Source organism: Asterias amurensis, chromosome 6 (genome assembly GCF_032118995.1).
Source record: "Asterias amurensis chromosome 6, ASM3211899v1".
Lineage (NCBI taxonomy): Eukaryota > Metazoa > Echinodermata > Asteroidea > Forcipulatida > Asteriidae > Asterias > Asterias amurensis.
This window is the reverse complement of record NC_092653.1, coordinates 21,226,572-21,248,927: the sequence shown is the minus strand read 5'-3', so window position 1 is coordinate 21,248,927 and position 22,356 is coordinate 21,226,572. Positions and strand designations below refer to the sequence as shown.

At 38.1% G+C, this 22,356-nt stretch overlaps 1 protein-coding gene across 2 annotated transcripts in view; it reads left to right on the top strand.

Moving 5' to 3' along the window:
* LOC139938356 (lissencephaly-1 homolog) overlaps positions 1 to 22,356 on the top strand; it is a 38,503-nt gene that overhangs the window by 5,359 nt on the left and 10,788 nt on the right. For both annotated transcript variants that reach the window (XM_071933819.1, XM_071933817.1), the window contains exons 3-8: positions 14,965 to 15,043; positions 17,643 to 17,921; positions 18,713 to 18,809; positions 19,680 to 19,854; positions 20,580 to 20,676; positions 22,120 to 22,251. In XM_071933819.1, coding sequence (XP_071789920.1) covers positions 14,965 to 15,043; positions 17,643 to 17,921; positions 18,713 to 18,809; positions 19,680 to 19,854; positions 20,580 to 20,676; positions 22,120 to 22,251 — 859 coding nt within the window. The remainder of the gene's footprint in view (positions 1 to 14,964; positions 15,044 to 17,642; positions 17,922 to 18,712; positions 18,810 to 19,679; positions 19,855 to 20,579; positions 20,677 to 22,119; positions 22,252 to 22,356) is intronic.

The following is a 22,356-nucleotide window of genomic DNA, read 5'->3' as shown; positions in this document are numbered from 1 at the left end:
CGACTCATTGCTCAAGAAGATTTGTTGTTGAAGGGAAACTTGTAAGTCTAAGATTCTCAAATCAAAGCATTGAACTAACAAGTGACCCTGAAGGGAATGGTGAATAATGGAAATTTTTCCTATGATTTGGTACTAATGTAGTTGTGCTGTGTTCTTGGTGCTGGAATAACTCAAGACCATAGCCAGTCTACTTTTCCAGTGCTCATTTCTCTTGGAAAGTAGTTTTGTATGTCAGTACAGAAATACCGGGCTCACATGTAAACAGTGAGTTTGAAAGTACACAAAGATACATGTAGGTAGTAATAAAAAAGTACAATGTGAGGTGGATGTACCAATTGTGTTTTGATAATTTTTTTTTTAAATCTGAATTTCATTGCCAAACAACATGAAACCTGCAAGAAAAGTTTCTTTTCAAGGTTGAATTTCATTATTGCCGAATCACGCGGGAAGCATTTCCATACAACTCCAATAAAATACAAAACAACACGCTCTCACCCAACCAGACAAAGAATATGTGCCATAAAGAGTGCCTTACGTACATAACCTGTCACAATGCCCCCAAAGTAAACAACTGCACAAAATAAAACCATGCTAAAATATAAGTGGCCATACAGGAATATTCTGTCACATATGTTTATAAACATCCCCGCCTGCATGTGTACGTCGGAGCTGTGTGACAACGTGGAATGAGTCACAGGTTCGGCATGTGCCAAGTACGTCTGTGGACTGAATAGACCCGTAGGAATTAATAACGCTGCATGGCTGTGATCCGTGAACATTAGCGGAAGCTCTACACATATTCTGTACAGATTATGTGTCGTACTGTCATTTGTAAAGCAGGAAGAGACCGCTAAAAAAAAAATTTTTATGTATGAAGAAATAATGTAAAGGTTTTGTTTGCTAGACCAAAGAGTATGGCTTGACGTAATGGAGAGGACAATGAACAAACAATGTAATTTCCATTCAGTATCAGTCTTGTTGTTTTGTTGACTAAAATGTTAGATAATTCAGTATAGTTTGTACTACATTTAAAAACCATTGATTGAAAACTATGTGCATGTAGTAAAGGACATTCACATTGTAATAAACATAAATATTTTATGTTCAATAAAAAAAAAACGCATAGCAGAAAATGGTTTAAATCAAAGACAAATTTTGAAATTTTGTATTAAAGGAGCTACCATTGAGTACAGTAGTAAATATGTTGATCGTAACGAGATGTATTTTTTTGCATATTTGTAATGTGTTACAAAGATTCATTGATTCACGGCAATGCAGTTTTTTTGACAGTATAGCGGTCATGCAAGGGTTTTTATAATGCACGTACAACTCCCTGCAGTGTTTCAGAATAATTTATTCTCTGCGTGTGATTTGTACATGGAAACACCCTGTGTGTGCATTGTGCCAACATTCTGGCACAGTTGCATATTACTATAAGATGGGTCCACACAGGAGCTTGCCCTACTAACCTGGGTGTGCCATTTATATGTAAATGTAACAGGTGTCAAAATGTTTACCTTAGACTGGAATCAGTGCACTTGGTTGTAGTGACGCAACTTGAGTTATTTAGTTTATTTACTGATGCCTCGTTAACTTATTACTGCTGCTCTATTAAGTGTCAATGATGTAAATTGAGTAAGTACAGTATGTGTACATGTACTGTCCATCATGTAAAATGTTTACCATGTACACGAATTACATACTGTACCATTACATCATTTGTATAACAGTACAAAAATAAGTCTCATATCGTGGAGGTAGACTACACGATATGCTCATCACTACCTCCATGCTCATCACAATAATAAACCACAAGGAAAACTGACTCGGGCACATTTTAAATGATTTTGGATTGAAAAAAGAAAAATTGACAAGAGCAAGATTTGAACCAACGAACTCAACGTGCTGGTGCCAGCACTCTATTAACAGTTAGCTTACAATTAAATGTAGATTTTCTTAAACATCATTGATAAACCTTACGTTTGACTTCAATGCATCTCTTGAAATACATTTACATGCAAGTGATGACCCCGTTTAAAAAGATCAAACTCTTTTTGAAAATGAAAGCAGTAGTACACGTAAGTTCTGCTTGTATAACATCATGTTTTTCAAAACAGAGACAAATTCTGACCTCGACGCATATGCTGATTTTAATCAGCATATGCGTCTAGGTCAGAATTTGTCTTAAAAGAATAAATCAAGGGTGAGAAGTTGTGGCAAAGAATACTCATAATATCAGTTCCTATTAAACGGTAGCTATTCATCCCTATCTTTTGTTTACACTAAAGTGCCAGAATTTTTAAGCACTTGTCAGTTGTCACCTTATTTCTTTTGTTTATCTCCGCTTTTCTAAAAAGACTTGCTTGTATCCTAGATGTACTCTTGTTTCTGTGTTGTACTTTGTTCAGTACACCAAACTTTTGTGTTTTATCTCCATAAATTGAGGCGTAGCCCCAACCACAATTGAGTCTCAATTCTCTAATCACATTTGACAAATTTTCTTCAAATTTTCCGTGCACGTCCGAACCAAATTGAAGCATTCAATAACTTTGGCCAAATTGGCCGTGGGGAAAATAGCACAAATGATGAGGCTGAATTTGTACGTTGTAAATGAACTGACGTCAAGCCGCCATCAGTTCGGCTGTTCTTGTCTACTGACTACACAGGGTTTTTTTTTTAAGAAGAGCCCAGTACTAGGCAGATTCAAGTCATTGACATTTATTTTGACAATATGTTGGAAATGTCTTGAGGAAATTGCCTTTATTTGCGCTGTGAAAGCAATGGCACATATACCTTGGGGTTTAATTCCGTAGGTTTTATTTTTGTTTTACATGGTTGTTCAAGGGTATTACCTCCATGGTTCAACTAAGCTTTTCTTTCTGAATTTCATTGAAATAAAATATAATTTGTCTGTTTACGCTGTGTACACAGATCATCATGACATGTTTACAAAAAAAGGATCAGTACTAGGCCTAGTAAAAAAAGAAACATGTTTAGCGTCCGGGTTTCTAAAAAAAAAAGGCAGGAGGAGGGGCTTTTTATTTTTTATTTTCCAAATGGCCGCCATTCTTTTTTAAATTTCCAATATCCATTGTTTTTTCTTATGTTCAAACACACAATACATAAATGAATACATGTTAGACAAGTCATTGAAAAAAAAAAATCAAATAAAAAAAAAAGGGAAGGAAGGGGGCATTTTGTTGTTTTTGTTTAAAGCTGCCTGAGTCTTTTGTTAATATATACGGCATGGACATTGTATTAAAGCGCAGCTATCCACCATTTGTTTACGTTATTAAACATTAAAACAAGTTCAGTCAAATTTAATGTAGATCTCCAGTCTGTAATGTGACTGCATTATGTTCTTCAATCTGAAGTATCTGGGCCACTTTCAAAATTATTGCCAATTAGAGACAGGTGTGAGTTGAATGACAATGTACTCAAGTGTACTGCTATAAATGGTGACAGGTTGAAACACAATAATATCAGGCATGCAACTCTTCCGCGTTTCCGCGGAATTCCGCGTTTTTTGAAAATATGATTAGCGCTAAAAAAATACATTCCGCGGTTAGCGCGATCTTAAGATAAATTCAACAATGCATCGTAACGCATGGTCTGGCCTCTGCCTCGGTACGCAATCCATTCTACTGCATGGTCAATATAAAGCCCACAGCAAGCAATGCATACGTTTACACACTGCGTGCGGTCATTAATAGCCGTGTTTACGGTCGAAAAATCTGGAACAGTGGAACGCACCCCGTGGCGCGGGCGAGTTGTGTGCTAAACCAAGTTATTATACAGCCTTGAAATGAGTCTAAGGTCGTGTCTTCGTCTGGTCCCGCTATTTTGCAATAGTATACACGTGTTGTACATGTATGTGTGTGTGAGTTAGTTACCAAACGTACACGTATACTGTGTGCTTGTCTCACATTGCGTTACGAAACAGTCGCATCTTCAAACGTCCGTCAAAATGACATCCAAAAGAAATTATATTTTAGAGCGGGACCGAGTGGTACCTGGCCAAATTAAAGCCATAGATAAAGGAGTAAAAACTACCTGGAAGTGGTTCTGGTTGGGGAAAAAAAGACGTAGACGGTAAACTGCTCTCCGAAACCGTCCGGAAAGTGGACAAGCCAGGAATGGCATATTGTGTGGTGTGCAAGAGGGAGATTTAACGACGGCAAGCGGGGACAAGTGGCTCGCACCGACCATTGTAAGGTGGCAAAGCATCGGGAGTTGATTAAGTTGAGGAAAAGTAACAATTTTTTCCCAGGTAGTTATGAAATTTGCATAAAATTATTATTCCCCCCCCAAAAAAAAAAAATAAACGATTTTTTTTTTTTTTTTTTTTTTCTATTTTTTTTTTTTTTTTTTTGGGGGGGGATAATAATTTTATGCAAATTTCATAATTACCTGGACAACAATAGTTAGTTTTCCTCAACTTAATCAACTCCCAATGCTTTGCCACCTTCGAATTACGGTGCATACATAGGCAAGGTGTTTTTTCCATGTTATTTTAGTTGTATAAAACACTCCACTTTGTCTTACATGCTAACAATGAACCTAAGAGCATAAAAAACCTCAACACTTTTTAGGGTACCATTGTGGGTCTCGAAAAGTTTCCTCTTTTTTTTTCATCGGGCAGTTGCATGCCTGTAATATGTAATCATTGATGGCCTACAAAACAACTAGATTCAACTATGACTCAGGCAGGAATACAATTTTGTCATGCATGCACAACACATAGTATATGTCGTGTAATAGAGCCTGGGTATGCCAAATGGAAAATTAATTAATTTTAGAATACAATTTAATACAGTGCTTACTTTTAACACAAAGAAAACTTTCACTGTTGCAACTTGTATGTGAAAGTATGTATTTGTGAGCAAATTGAACTTCCCAGTTTTTCAATGAAGAGTACAGTAAGTAACCAGACCTTTGAAGTTTTATGAATACATGTTTTTTGTAAGATGAAAAACCATACATCTAATGCAATTGTACTATAGTACCTGACTTATTACACATGTACAGTAGTACAAACTGTGTGTACAACAATGTAGGCTTATATAATACGTATTGTTTACAATTTCTGTACACAGTACCCTCTCTTATAAATTATAGTACGGAAACACTTTACGGTTTTTAAACCTTTTATATTTATAAGCGAGATAGGCCTCAGATAAATCCAATCATCTGTACAATGTATGTGTCCCATGGTTTATCAGTGTTCATTTTTGCTCTGGAAGCTGGTCATTTCTTTAAAGGACACTTTGCCTTGGATCGGTCGAGTCGGTCTATAAAAAGCGTTTGTAACCGTTTTTTATAAAATGCATATGGTTGGAACGATGTTTTAAAAGTAGAATACAATGATCCACACAAGTTTGCCTCGAAATTGCGTGGTTTTCCTTTTACTGTGCGAACTAACACGGTCGGCCATTTATGGGAGTCAAAAATTTGACTTCCATAAATGGCCGACCGTGTTAGTTGATGAGGTAAAAGGAAAACCGTGCAATTTCGAGGCATGTGTGTGTGGGTCATTGTATTCTACTTTTACAACATCTTTCTACCCATGTACATTTTATAACAAACGGTTACAAACACTTTTCAAAGACCAACTCGACCGATCCAAGGCAACTTGTTCCTTTAATATTAAAGTGACCCACTAAAAAGGATTTCCTGTGTCTACATGTATCATTGTGTTAGAACAACAGGAACAATGGGTAACGATTCTTGGAATGTTTCATACATGTACAACTGAAAGTTCAATGAGAATAATGATTGTCACAACTCGCAGGCCTATGTAGAATTACATGGAGGCAATGGCCTTTGTTGCCCCTGGACTTGGCCTTGATGCCCTTTCAAAAGAATTCCCATAGACCTTTTTGAGAAGTGCCCTTCAGAAAATGAAAATGCCGTTGCCCTCCTCGAACACAAAGTTCCAGGTTTGAATTTTTGTCATACATTGTATCTACAGAAAAACAAGTCATGAAGTAAAAACGAAGTTGACTTTAAATTACTTTTCTCTGTTCTTTCTTCTGCATGTACTGTGCATTTTTTGTTGATGCACTTACTCCAATAAGGCTTTTATAACAAGTTTGTGGATTATAATACTTCAATAATGTACAAGGGTCGTAATTATTGTTCTGTGGTCTGTTGTTACTGAAGTTTTGTTATCATACTGCACTGTTGTAAGGCAAGCCTTGGTGAACATTTCAGGAGCCCAGTGTTGACTTTGAAATATAAGTCAACACTTCAATTTGTACTATAAAAAAACCACCGTATTTCTTTCACTTTTTCGCTTGGTTGTATTTATTGGAAAAACTTGAGGTTGATGGCGGAAAAATCATGTCTTCTTTTACATACATTCAACAATACATTATATAAGGCTACAGTAGAAGGAAAATGTGTTAAATGGCAAAGCTACATGCAGCAGCAATAATTGTAATTACAGAACATTTTACACTATAAAAGCTTGGGTAAAAACCACTGATCTTCATTTGGGATCAAAAAAGGAAATAAAAGACTTGCTCGCCGGCGATGCAATTACATTTAAGTTCATGTCTGTACTGAAGAAATGTCAGACCCCAAGCTCGTTTATATCAATTGCCAAAAGCAATAAGCCACAGGATCACGTCTGTAAAACTTTGCATGCACAATTGTGTGTACTCAATAAATTTATGTAGTGAGTAGTTCAGTAGCATTCTAAATATCAATATGATTAACATGTTCGCTGTACGTGGGTTGCATTCGTGCCATTGGTCATTTTATAAAGCAGTCACTGTTCATGGTATTGGACTTGTTTGATGACTACAATTTGATGTTGATTTATGCTCGTACCTGCATACAAGTAGACAAATCCACAATAATCTTTCTTTTCAATAAAATTTCTGTGTAATCTTTGATCCATTTGTAAAGAACTCAGTGATGTTTTATAGCACTGTGCGTGTACTATTCCCATACAATGTACTGCAATACAGTTCTTAGTTCATAAAATATTTACCATTTAAGTAATCCAGCATTACCAGGGTCTTGCGTATGCAAATGACCTAAGTTGTTGGCCACTTTAAATCGGTATTGAAAAAATATTTACAACATTGTATGCCTTTGCGCGGTATTATTTTTCACACTTTTTCAGCTCTTCCAGAGTAATGTTTTGTTTGTCTTAGTGAAACCCTGACTTAATTATTTATAATGAAAAGACAACAAGCGTGCTTATAAAATACACTGGATTTTTTTTTCTCTTTTGATAAACTGTAATGTCTCATTGTGAATAGGCCAAACCTTGGCTGTACGACACTGCCAATAATCGGCCATGGTTTTCAGGTATTGTCTCGCACATTCTGAATACAATGGATGTAAAAACAAAAGGTCTTTGATTGGATTTACATACTGTAGTAACCTCCAGAAAAAGGGAGATTTCAAGCATGAATTACAGTACCGGTTGTCCCTCTTTGTAGAGGCCTAGGGGTAATTAAGCTTAGCTTGGTAGGTACTAGAGAAATTACAGAGAAAGGTCCTTCGCATTATCCTAACACAGGGTTTTTGTAGTGACAAAAGGGTTTTTGTAGTGACAAGTCTTTCACTGAAATTTATGCCCTCGTTGGCTTGTCGCCCGTCTCTGTCAGACTCCAACAACTGTTTTCTAAATTTGGTAAATCACTTTTAAGTTCTAACAACTAAACATTTGCTCCCACCCAGCAGAAACAATAATCTTAGAAATACTAACAAACTTTGCCCAATCAGGTGTAGAACTAACCGGTACAAAAACAGCCCAATTCCTTCCCTAACCACTCTTCTCAACAGTTGAATTTTTAACTTCTTGGTGTTTTTTTGTGGAGCTGGAATCCATGTTGAAGTTTTTTGACCTTTGTTGCCCTTCTTATTAGCCTTGGTGCCCTTTGAAAGGCAGCTTGGTCGGGCCATGTGGTTCATCAAGGCGGCTTGGCAACAGCCGTTATAGATTGGATGCCAGAGAGATGCATCCTACCTAGGGCCGACCAAAGATGCGCTGGGTAGACAACACCCAAGAATGGTCAGGTTGTGATACCACCGAACTGATTCCGGTGGGGCACCACTTGAGGAAGAGACCACAGGCAAAAGCCTACGTCTACTAGAGAGAGAATGGAAGTGTCCTTTGCAAAATGACAGTTGACCTTTCTTGACCTCTCAAAAATAAAATGAACTTCCAAGCCTATTTCATGTGTGTATCCATGTTGCATAATCAGTAACAATCATTGCTCTGATTGAAGCAGATGACGCATCACATACATGTACACATACAACAGTGATGAGTACATGAATTCCTGACCTTAGCTGTACAGCTGGGTAATATAAAGAACATTATGGGTAATTACATTGTACATGGTACATGTTCACTACAGACTTTGTACATACTACACCTACATGGTGTAATGTACGTCAAGCTGTTGAACTACATGTTGTATACATGTGGCTGATCTACATAAATGTAACGCAAATTAATGTGTCGGGCGATCTGTACCGGATAGCCACACCAGATTCAGATGCATGCAGATGTAACCCTTTACAGAACTTACGCTTGAGTACAAAATCATGTCTTATTGAAACAAAATCTAAACATACTTGGGGTGATAGATCATTTTCAGTTGTACAACATGTACACCATGTCTATAGAATACACTTCCACGTCACCTACAGTACTTACATGTAGACTGCTACTAGACCATCAATTTCTTGAACTGTCTGTCTTAAGACACACACCTCATGTCTAATGCTACATGTGTTTGAACAATGTAATGTTTATACATGTAATGTAGGCTACATGTAATACATTGCTTGATTGAAGATTGTAATATGGTTTTGTGATTTCTTTGTCTCCTTTTTTATGGCGACAAGCGAGCTATAATAAATCCTCATTATTATCTAGTGTACGTTTGAGTCGGACTTTCTAATATGCATTTGGACAGATATATTTTTATGTATTTGCACACAACTGTGATAGGTGACCGTACAGTCTGTTACTGAAGTACAACATGACACTTTGCCATTTTATTGACATTGACCCTAAATTAATTGGATTACCCATTTCAAGGTGCTAGAGCTCAATACCCATGTGGCCTTATGAAAGGCTAGCGTTTGCTAGAAACCCAGTGTGGTGTGAGCGTAATGTGTAGGTTTGGAGTGACATGGATGCAATACATGTACGTGCATTCTAGGCCATGGATCTCTAAGAAAATACTCTAAACACAGTGGCCAATCTGTGACTTCCTATTTCTACCTGCTTGCTTCTTCCATGCTGTGACCATGGAGGAATGCTGTGACCAACCAGTCTTAACTTAAACCCTATGGGATGGAGATAATGTGCTTCAATGATGTGTACATTTTACAAAACATAACAATTTATAACGAGATATTCCATCAAGATCATAGCGCACTAGAAAGAAATTAATGCCGAAAAAGATGAGTCTTTAGGACGTTACGAAATGCAGATAGAGTATTAGACTCCTAATGGCAGTTGGGAGATTGTTCCAAATCATGGGCCCAGCCACACTGAAAGCCTTTGACCTAGAACTTTGTTTGCTCAGGGAACATTCAAGCGAGTGATGTCAAGTGTGGACCGAAGAAATCGTGGAGGAGTGTAATGTGACAGTAGAGTGGTAATATAATGAGGTGTAGTTATTGTTAAAGCATCTAAGGACAATGTTGGCCTTCTTGTACATATGTAGGCCTAGTAGATGTACTTCGTTTTGCATGACCTATTTACAAATTGTGCACTTCTACAATTCTACATACTGTACAATGGTAATTCACTGTACCCATGTGCACATGATCCGTTTAGTTCTCATGGCATTAATGGATGCTAATCCATCCGTAGATCCTGGCTGGACATGCTGGACTGAGCATGCTGGGTTGTGGGTTGTATCTAAAACAAAACTACAATGAGGCATTATTAGGGACATCTAGAAAATGTGTACATCACATTGAAAACAAAGTTGATGAGTACGACTTCGGGGGAATCAAGGGGTGGGGTGCAAAAGTCATATTCTTTTAACATGAATGACCTTGAAAACGTTGGGAACCTTGGACTGTCCCTAAGGATTCTCAATATGTTTGCTATTTAAAGGGTCTATGTAACTTTTGTAGGACAACAAACACAATGTCCACAGATTTACACTACACAATTTGAAGATAGTGATAGTAGAAAGCTTCCCTGAAAATACTACGTGCTAAGGTGCTGTAGTTTTAGGGAAATGGGTAAAACTATGTCATGAAAATAGTTTTCGTCTCATGAGATGGAAATTATTTTAAAATCATTTACAAACGTATTTTCATGACATTGTTTTACTCATTTCTCAAAAACTACAGCACCTCAGTAAGTAAGATTTGAAGGGAAGCTTTCCACTATCATTATCTTCAAACCCTGTAAGTTTAGTGTAAATATATTGACATTTTGAACAAGTACCCAAATCCTTGAAGTAGGATTTGAAACTTTGCATGGTGGAATTATACAATTATGGAAAGGTTTGTGTTAACACCATGTAATATCTCTAAATGAATTGGGGTGGTTCTGAAAAGTTCAACCGTTGGTTTCAACTTGACGTCGTTGTGTTCAATGGTTCTACATTATATGGTGTGCACATATATCATCATCATACGGGCCACCATTTGTACATGATGTTTGCATTGTAGGTTAGTTGATTGAGTAGGGAATGTACAATGTCAACATTTCCTCCTTGGTAATCCAGTCATATTTGACCAAACAACACCAAGTCGAGAAACGGTGCATGATCCTTCAGGGGATTTTGTTTTTGTACGTTTTTATTAATTGCATGATACTGGCTGTTTTTGTGCATTGATGTACTTCATGTGTACAATCAACTGAATGCATGTTTTTATTGGACGCCTTTATGTTTTCAAAACTCCATAAAGAGGTGTCCGTTATTACACCAGTGCTTTGTACACAAGACAGAGTAAACAGTGTTCACAGTTCTTACAAGGTAGCTGCAGAGCGTTAAAATCAAATAAGACTGTCTACAATGCACAGTATGTGTGTCGTAGACAATGTTCTTGTGCATCCAATCGTTGCATGATGTTCGTGTATTGAATCAAGCAGTCAGGTGACTCCATGATCTGACACTGTAGGTGGATAACATTACTACTAAAGTCTGACACTAGTCATGGAGTGTAGAGCTGTACAGTCTGCAGGCAATGTTAATTTGCATCTACGTAATCTACTCCCTACTGGCAAACACTGTGCTCTCTTAGCATTCCCATAATGGCTAATTGTTATCATGGAGAAAATTTTCTTCCTCCATGTTATTATTAAATGGGCATGATGGAGGTACAGAAAAAGCAATTTGAGTGAAAAGCAATGAGGAATACAGTAGGCCTAGAATGTTGGGGGTGGGTGAGGCAATTTTTCTTAGAGCGCTTAAATTTTCAATCGGAATGTTTTAAAGGGGCACCAAGGCCAGGGCGCCAGAGGCAATGGTCTTGATGTAATTCAGTATTTCTGTGCTGACATAGTATGTAATGTACTGTAGTTGTATTCAAAAGTACAATATACATTATACGTACTGAACTTAAATAGTTTCCTCAAAGCCATTGTACATTATTAATTTGATACTTTATTACATAATGCACATTTTCAATGAAATGCCCTTGAGAATAATGTGATGGTTTTCATACATGTAGTGTACATGTTATCAATAAACTGAGTGGAGTGGAATATGTCTGTATGACCATAAAGCAAGGTTTTCTCTATGGTATGACCATAGAGTAACATAAAGTGTATGTATGTTATCAGGCCTGGAATTTCATGTTTTAGGGCAAGTTCATTTGCATTATACATTTATTGTAAAGGCCACATCCATATGGAATATGTCGCAGTCTTATTGAGGGGCACCAAGGCCAACACCAGGGCATCAGAGACCATGGCCTTCATATAAATCCACACTTGATGTATTCATTATTAAACAAACAGTTCAACATTGTAGCTATCTAATAGACCAATCCATTGGAGTTCTGCCCCATTGCGTATTGACCAATCACAACCCATTGCGCAACCAAAAGTCAGACAAAATAAGGTCTGACATACGTGCGCGTATGCTTGGCGCGCGCAACAGAGTTGTGCAGAATGGCATTGGAGAGGCTCGCGTGTTCTTGCTCACACATGCGCCGTGGGCGGAGCCTAATGGATCGGTCTATTGTACATTATACCAGGCCTGATACTTCACGGAGGCAATTGCCTTTGTTGCCCCTTGCCATTGCCTTGGTGCCCTTGAAATGCTCCAGTAGAAATTTACAATTTCCTCATAGGGTGCCCTTTGCCAAAGAGAAAATACCTTGGTGCCCTTGCCCTTTCAAAAACGAAGCATACCCTGTTATACTCAACATGGCTGTGCATTGTCAAACTGCATGCCTGTCATTTGAGCCATAATACATATAATGGGTCATATTAAATTTCCAATTAATTTCCAACTAAAAATTATTCAGCAATTGACATAATACTGAAAGGTCACGTATGTATGCCTACAGTATAAAGCAATGTTAATAAAAATAGGAAATTTATGTAGTTGTACATTTAAATAATAGATGTTAAATTTGCATCGGGGATAAAGAATATTAATTTTGGTTTTTACCCATACACCGATGTGTTTTAGCACTGTATACTCAGTACTTTCCCGAGTCCTGTGAAAAAATATCACAGGCATGTTACTCGGGTGGGATTCGAACCCACGACCCTTGCAATTCTAGAGCAGTGTCTTACCAACATAGACTACCGAGGTTGCCCGGCAGCTAGAGGCAGTTCGAATCCTATGTTTTGGCAGCAGGTACCGCAACGATATAATAGATGTTAAATTTGCATCGGGGATAAAGAATATTAATTTTTGGTTTTTACCCATACACCGATGGTTGTACATTGTAGCCCATAATGCAGTAACATCTAGATCTATGGTTCACATATTTAGTGGACATATTTTTATTACTCTACATGTTTTATGTCAGTGTGTAGTGACCCCATTTGATAATACATTTACATTTTGTACATATTCAGAGTAGATGCCAGTGCCATTCTATATTAAAAATTTAAAATATCGTTTAAAATATTAAATAAATAGTAGCACTTAACTAGGCCTGGGCGAATTATTCGAATATCCGGTTAATGGCGAATAGGTTTTCCTATCCGTAACCGCGAATGCCTTTTTTTTCTTAACCGGATATCCGCATAGGGCGCGAATAGCTATTTATAAACCGGATAGTTCTGTAATTACAACCGAGTAACCGGATATTCTTTAATATCCGAATATCCGCGGACGTCGGGCGACAACTGATATGAATGATTTGTCTGAATCCTTATGAAACTTCTATTAAGACAGCATAAAACAGCATAAATTAAGTATTAAACTATGCTCACCTCCGTGAAGAGTTAAAACAATGACATTTCTGACGTAATTTGTTCAAAGATTACAAAAGTTTTCCTTCACGTAGAGTGAATCACGATCAAAAGAAAAAGCAAATCGCCATCTTTAAATTAGATCCGGTCATTTTTATGAATGAACCGAGTGACACTGTCTAGAACTAATATCAATCCGCCCATAAGATCTCATTCACAAACGAACAGCGCCCTCTAGCGGCAAAAAAAATAATCTTTTTTTGTTTTCTTTTTTTTTAAAGCGCCCTCTAGCGGTGAAAAAACTATTCGAATATCCGGTTAATTTCGGATAGTTGGCCAGCGGTATCCGAATAACAAAATTTCACTATTCGCCCAGCACTACACTTAACAGAGTTTATGTAGCAAGAAGTGGGTAATGCCTCCCCAGTGGAAAGTATTTTTGTATTTTAGTCTTTGAATATATCTTTATTTTGAAATTGTACTTAAATAAATATTTTTTTATTTCGTAATGTTTTTCTTTAATTTTTAAAAATATTAATTTTTTATGCTCTGTAATTTTAAACGCAATTCACCCTCTGGCTACCAAGTTTGAATGTTTTTTAAAAAACCAATAATAATAATAATAATAATTAGCGTCATTTGAGGCCAAAGCGGCTAAAATCTAAAATGGCCGAGAGCAATCATCCATTTATTACAGACTCAACCTAGATGATGTACATGTACAGCAGCAATGTTTGATCCTTGTTGTTCAGCCATTCCATGAAGGTTTGGGTGTGGAACCTTGACACACGTTCCACATGACCAAACTTGTCATCTGTACACGATGTACAAGCGGTACACTGTTTTGTATTTCTCTCTTTTAATTTATCATTAAAGACAATTTGTTGAGATAATTTGGCCGAAATAATGAAAAATGAAAATATGTGGTGTTTGAAGATGATCATGCAGCAAGTACGCATATTTGAATGTAATCTTCATGAAATGTAAAATGTATCCATGCTTTGTTGATTGATGTCCACGTACATGTAGGTCGTTACCTTTACAAAAAACTCTATTGAGATTGCCATTGACGCAATGTACTTTTATAGAATTTCATATTATTATTACATGTTTAGTTATTTATCTAGACTTCTGCAAATTGACCGTGAACTACTTGAAAGGGTACAAGTTTTTGCTAGAATTTTTATTCTGACAATTGTTGTACAATTTTAGAAAAACTTGTTTTGTGCTACATTTATAAATTGTATCCATTGAATATGGTTTTAGTGAAAATTAAGCTTGATTGAGGAATTGTAAATTGTTAACATATTGCAACTCTTGAAGACGAAAACGAATTTAAGCCAACCTTAATATTTGACCATAAAGACCATGCAATAAAAGGAGTTGACCTGTAATCCTATACTCGCTTGAAACTGGAGCAAGCTGAATTTAAGTGTGGTATGGTATCCGAAACGCACAAAGTGTTGATTTCGTCGTCTGGGTAGCTTTTTTTTTAGAAAAGTGTTGGTTCTGAAGGGTTATGATGAAACTTTAATTCCTCATGATTTGTTCTAACTTCTAACAACTCCCTGTTTTCTTTCTTCTTCTTGCAGAAATAAAGCCATCGCGGATTACCTGCGATCAAATGGCTATGAGAATGCTCTACATGAGTTCCAGAAAGAGGCTGATTTGGTAAGAACCTAGGGTAGCTCTAGACCTTGCACATCGTAGCCTTAGACCTTGCACATCGTAGCCTTCGACCTTGCACATCTTGTTGTCACCTGTCACATGTAATCAGTTTGGTGAACACCTGCAGATATTCAGCAGTCAGCCAATCGAAACAATCAGCTTGAATTGTGACCCGAGGTGTAGTTTTGTGTCGAATCAATGTGAAGAAGTCATGCAAATTCAGTAGTCATATTGGTAGTTCGTAGTGCTGGGCGAATAGTGAAATTTTGATATTCGGATACCGCTGGCCAACTATTCGAATAGTTTTTTCGTCACTAGAGGGCGCTATTTAAAATTAAAAAAATTCGCTGTTCGTTTGTGAATGAGATCTTATGGGCGGATTGATATTAGTTTTAGACTGTCACTCGGTTCATTCATAAAAATAACTGGATCTAATTTAAAGATGGCGATTTGCTTTTTCTTTTGATCGTGATTGACTCTACGTGAAGGAAAACTTTCGTAATCTTTGAACAAATTACGTCAGAAATGTCATTGTTTTAATTCTTCACGGAGGTGAGCATAGTTAAATACTTAATTTATGCTGTTTTATGCTGTCTTAATAGAAGTTTCATTAAGGATTCAGACAAAACATTCCTATCAGTTGTCGCCCGACGTCCGCGGATATTCGGATATTTAAGAATATCCGGTTACTTGGTTGTAATTACAGAACTATCCGGTTTATAAATAGGTATTCGCGCCCATTGCGGATATCCAGTTAAGAAAAAAAAGGCATTCGCGGTTACGGATAGGAAAACCTATTCGCCATTAACCGGATATTCAAATAATTCGCCCAGGCCTAGTAGTTCAGTGGGTGTGTGCAGCGTTCACCCGCAACAGTAGTCCGTGGCAAAATGCCGGTTCGGACACCTGGGCCAAGCCAATTTCATTAAGCCTGTAAGCACAAAAACTTGCTTAGCACATAATAGTATTTGCTCAGCAGAAACAGGTTACCAGCCCAAATTACTTTAAATTTGCATTGTTATGGCTCGTGCCCCTCTCATTTTTTGCTGAGCAAAGAAATTTGTCAAGCAGTATTTTCTGCTTAACAGCTTTATGAAATTGGGCCCTAAGGACCGGTCAAAATTCACTCCAAGTGGACCAGATGGCTAGTTTGCTTTTCTCTTGTTTCATTTTTTTTTAATGGACGGGTGAAAAAGCTGACAGACTTTTGAAATGACAAGCTTACTGTCCCTGCTGGCTATTCACTGTAAAGGTTAAGGGAAAACACTGCGTATGATTGTGTTTAGATAGGCCTATGGAATGGGCCTCGATGAAAATTGTTTGCACTGAAATGTACAAGGAAAGTGCACCTTTAACTGCACAGAACATAGCATTGATTTTCCTATTAGTGGCTCATTGATTCCCAGTAAGAAAAACATTTCAATTATTTCCAGTCATCAGATTCTAGTTTTATGACTTGCAGTTAATGCAGATCAGATGGAATGGAAATCAAAATATACATTCTCATTATTTGACAATTTACAAGCACGGTTCACACATCCATCATGTCAACACTGATCAGTGTACATGTAGATTGAATGAAAGCTTTGCCCAGTCCTTATTCTAAGCCCAGTGGCAGCAAACACTAACCGTCTCACTCGCCAATTTAAAAAGCTAAATTATGTGCCATACACAGAATGTTCGTGCATTGCAGGGAATGATTTTGTCCGACAACTTTGCATAGTGAAATATTGAGACTAAACTAGTTTTTTGCACTGAATACTAATTTTGAGAAGCAAACAATGATTTGTTTAGTAGCAACTGATACATATCGCTATTCTAAACCAGGGAAAGATTTTACTGCATTTTGTTTTTTTAATGGCTTAATCAGATTCAGGCATGCAGCATTCAGGTGAATTTCATTGTTGTGTTCTCAGCTGTGTTATTTAAAAGCACAGTGCAAAATCTTGCTGTGCCTCCCTCTTTTGACAAACTGCAGTTATACATCTATGTCTGTTAATTGTCATCATTAAATAAAACAGTTCATGAAGAACAATTGAGGCTCCTTGTGCCATTGTCTACACTGTAGAACAATCAACACCCTAGAAAGTTCTTCATCTTTGAGAGGGCAAGGCCATTTTTATTTTGAAAAGGGAACAACCATTGGAACATCTTAAAGTCTATAAGTTTGAACAGAGCACCATGGTCAAGAGCAGGGCAACCAATGCCAGCGCCTCCATGCCCTTCGTGTTTTTCCAGGCCTGGGGCAACTTCCAGGCAACCAACTGGACTGGACTTCATTCATTGAAGGCACACTTGAAACAAAAAAGTACATGAAGTAACTAAAGTAGATGTGAATATTGAAGTCGTCTTCTTCCTGGAGACTATTTACTTGTAAGTTGCCTTGTAAGACTTGGCCCTCCAAAACTCACATCTTCATTTCATACTGCATATTTTATGAGTATACATAATACATAGTCTATCTGTAAAAGCTAGTATGAATGTTAAATCAACATTTACAATAATTCATTGTAAAGGACCGACAATAGTTGGCCAAACTGGAACTTATCCCCATTTGTTTTAATCTTCTTTCCTTTTTGATTTTATTCCCCCCCCCCCCCAGCCTGGAGATGTAGAAAGAAAGTACAACGGACTCCTGGAGAAGAAATGGACTTCAGTGATCAGACTACAGAAGAAGGTGATGGACCTGGAGTGCAAACTGAATGAGACGGAGAAGGAATATACCACAGGAGGACCTAACCAGAAACGTTCTCCAACAGAGTGGATACCGCGACCTCCAGAGCGTTACTCACTGACCGGCCATCGTAGCACTATAACTAGAGTATTGTTCCACCCTGTATACAGTGTTATGGTCACAGCTTCTGAAGATGCTACGATAAAGGTTTGTCATGGGGGGGTTTCCCTTCAAATATCAATTTAAATTCATTTTTTTGAGTTTCGTGACTAAGCAATCTTGTGCACTAGACTCATGTTCTAGTGTAATGGGAGTGTGGGGGTTTGGAATCCATCATGGCTCTTGTGCCCAGAGCAAAGCACTTAATCTAACTTGCTTTGGCCTTCATATGAGACGTACACTGTAAAGCCATAGGTCGGTGTGTTGTGTAATGCATTGTAAAGGAACCTACATGTAGTAGGATTATTGCTAAGAGAAGGGGTTTGACCGATGTGGTTCTTGCATGGCTAGCAGCATATTGCACAATTTCATTACAAGTACCTTGTAAACTCGCACAAAGTGCTACGAGACATTTGTTGATAAAGCGCGATAAGAACAAAGAACTGAGTGTTATAAAAACTGCCAACTCTCCCTGATTTTGCAGAAAGTACCTTGAAAATAAACCGATTTGTCTACATTGGTGAACAAATTTGAAAATCTCCTGTGGAAACTTTCCCCATTATGTTTAATGTAATTCTAAATATCTCCCTGATTGCAAGATGCAACTGTTGGCAACTCTGCATCCATTGAATCATACACAAGGTGCTTTAAAAATAATGCTAAATTGTACACCAGTATGTGTGCAAGGTTAACCTTTATGCGAGCAAGAAATACATGCGTATGTGTGTGGGATGGGGGGGGGCATGCTTTCACATCTACTCTTTTGGGATTTTATTGTTAGGTAAAGTATATTTGTAGAGATATTTTCAACTATGATCTGTTGTTTTGTTGTTGTACAGGTTTGGGATTATGAGGCTGGTGACTTTGAACGTACTCTCAAAGGTCACACGGACAGTGTACAAGATATATGCTTCGATCACACAGGAAAAATACTAGGTAAGCTAATACCACAACATTGTTTTGCATGGGAGTTTGTAACGTTAGGTGGCAGCAGACTTACCAGGTGAATTTTCATCATTTCTCTGAGCATGCGCACCGAGACCAATGGATTTTACCTGGTAAGTCTGCTGCCACCAAGCCCTCCACATTGCCAACCTGTCTGATTTGCAAATTGTTGACCTTTGCTTAGCCTGAACATCTGACGTCACACTTCGGCTTGTGATTAATGCCAGAGATCAGCCTCCAGACCAGCATGTATATTCAACTTTGACCTACTCTCATTTCACATAGAGAGACGCAGTCAAATTCTATTGCGGACGTAACAATAGTGATTATTTGGGTATCTATGTCACTGCACGTTTATCAAATGATATCACTGTATCCATTGGAATCACTGGATCTAGCGGCAGGGACCTGTCTTTATCATTGTGGATAAAGACAGGGGCCCAGTCTAACCTCGGCTTAACTTCATAGAGCTGCTGAAGCACAAAGAGTAGCTAAGCACAAACAAATTATGCTTACCAGAATGAGGTAACAACCAAGCTATCATGTCACTTGTACAGTTATGACTGGTATCCTTGTCATTTTGTTAAGTAGAAAATTGTTGTTGAGCAATTTGTATTTCTGTTAAGCAGCTTTATGAAATTGGACCCTACTGGCATTAGTAAAGACTGTGCAACGACCATAGACTGCAATGAAAAGTCTTAGTGTCTGGCAATTACAGCATCTGGCGATTAGCATCTTGCGACCAAAACAATTTGAGTTTGATCTGTGATGAAATTACAGCTTAACTAATTGGCAACATTCCTTGCTGAGTGATTTGATGGTTATATTTGATGTCTCGTTTCTTCCCTCTACTCTTTACAGCATCATGCTCGGCTGACATGACAGTTAAGCTTTGGGACTTTCAGGCGTATGAGTGCATTAAAACAATGCACGGCCATGATCACAACATCTCATCCGTTAGCTTCATGCCCACCGGTGACTTTGTCGTGTCTGGGTCCAGGGACAAGACAATCAAAATGTGGGAGGTGGCCACAGGGTGAGTCTTAACATTTCAGCTATTTTAGTGTTTTCTCAATTCAACTCATTGTAGCGACACCATAGAAATAGAACCCGGAGAACGCTGAGCTTGGCCACCCTCTGTGTCGTCTGTGGACGCGGCGTATCGATGCTGCGCGATACGCGTGTATGGCAAAAATGACCATTGCGTGACACGCATGTATAGCAAAATGAGCATCACGTGACACGCGTGTATGGCAAAATGGCAAGATATCAGCGCACATAGACCATTTCTAGTGTGTTCATTGGTCAATGATGACGTCACTGCATGGTAAAATATTTTGCCATGCACAACGAAACTGCACACGCAATGAGACACTCGGCGTCCTCCGGGTTCTATTTCTATGAGCGAGACTAAGTCTGGATGCCGAAATAGTCTGGTCCCCATACATAGAAGTTTGAGATCAATCAGCCATCTGGGTTACTAGAGAAAAGTGAAATACCAATTACAAATTTTGCATTGCATTGATGCCAAAACATAAATGAATAAAACGCTCACTGAACGATAAACTCAAAACTCAAAATTAGATTGTTTATTTCTCATCAGATATAAAATTTCAGACAGAATTATTTCAAGGGATTTCTACTATCATCATCATTAGACCGTGTAGGTTTTATGTAAATCTGTGATCTTCACGATTTTTGTTTCTTACCAATTCTGTAACCTTCCTTTTATGGTGTATTTTTGTGTACCTTGTTGTGCAGGTATTGTGTAAAGACGTTTCAAGGTCACAGGGAATGGGTGAGGATGGTGAAAGTGAACTATGACGGCTCCTTGCTAGCGAGTGCTTCCAATGACCAGGTATGACTCAAAGCCTAGTCTTCCCAACTCTAGTCAACTTCTTGGTGTCGGGTCACTTCGTACATTAAACCCTTCGTATCCTAGACCAGAGTTGTGTATTGGGAGAGTTACTACATTTTGCGATTAGAAGCCATTTTTGTCCCAAGAAATGTATGGGCGAACACGGGGTGCCCAGTGGGTTGTGCTGCATTTGGAGACAAAACGGCGTCCAGCAACCACGTGACCAAAGTAGGATTTGAAACTTTGCATGGTGGAGATAAGATATAGAAGAGTTTGCGGTAACACCATGTAATAACAATCTCTAAATGAGTTGGGGTGGTTCTGAAAAGAACCGTTGGGTTAACTCGACGTTTCGATCAGTATGCTCTGATTGTCTTCTGGGAAGACAATCAGAGCATACTGATCGAAACGTCGAGTTAACCCAACGGTTCTTTTCAGAACCACCCCAACTCATTTAGAGATTGTTATTACATGGTGTTACCGCAAACTCTTCTATATCACGTGACCAAAGAAAACTGGTCCTTTCATCTCGCAACTCTCTCAATACACAGCTCTGCCCTGGACACTTTCTAACCTTTTGCAAGGTTGTAAGCGACCCAAATGTATGAAGTGACCAAGGTACCAAGTGGCAAAGGTATGAAGTGACTGACATCCAACTACTTATTGACTCTAAATCCCCATTCAGTTTTACCTATAGTCACTGCTCTTTTCTTACTTGGTTAAAGACCAAACTGTAAGTGAAGGATCCACAGTACCACAAAGCTCACAATCAAACTCTGAGTGCTAACACTGGATGTTCTTCACTTGTAGTAAACGGTGCTATGAAGTTGGAACCAGGGCTAAAGATATACTTGTAAAACTATACTCTAGGAACAGCCAACAATTTGGTTCCAAAATACCCCCACAGTTGAACAAACAATCCTTTGGAGAACCCTGAATCCCTTTTGTTTTTCGACACTGGACACCTTTGGTAATTGTCAAAGACCAGTCTTCTCACTTGGTTTATCTCAACATACATGTATGCATAAAATAACAAACCTGTAAAAATTTGAACTAATTGGTCGTCAAGGTTGTGTGATAGTAATGGAAGAAAAAAAACCCAGGTCACACAAAGTTGTGTGCTTTGAGATGCTTGATTACGGGACCTCAAATCTAATTATGAGTTCACAAAATCAAATATCGCGGAAAATAACTTCTCAAAACTGTGTTACTTCAGAGGGAGCCATTTCTCACAAAGTTTTATACTATCAACAGCTCTCCATTGCTTGTTACCAAGTAAGTTTTTATGCTGGCAAATATTTTGAGTATTTACCAATAGTGTCCAGTGCCTTTGAATCCTTTAATGTCAACTTTCGCACACGCAATTGTTTGTGAAAGAACTTGGAATAAATCTTGTTCTGGACTAGAGTCTGATTTATTTTGATTTGTTTTATCCATCCACAGACTGTGCGAGTATGGGTGGTAGCCACCAAGGAATGCAAGCTAGAGCTGAGGGAACATGATCATGTTGTAGAGTGTGTCAGCTGGGCACCAGAGTGCGCTCATCCCACCATCAATGAAGCTATCGGTGCAGAAGTACGTACAACTACCCTTAAAATATTACCCCTGATTCTACCAAACCGAACAATTTTGACTTGGTGCCATGCAAACCAGTGTTGATGACTTAAGGCATAGTTTTTA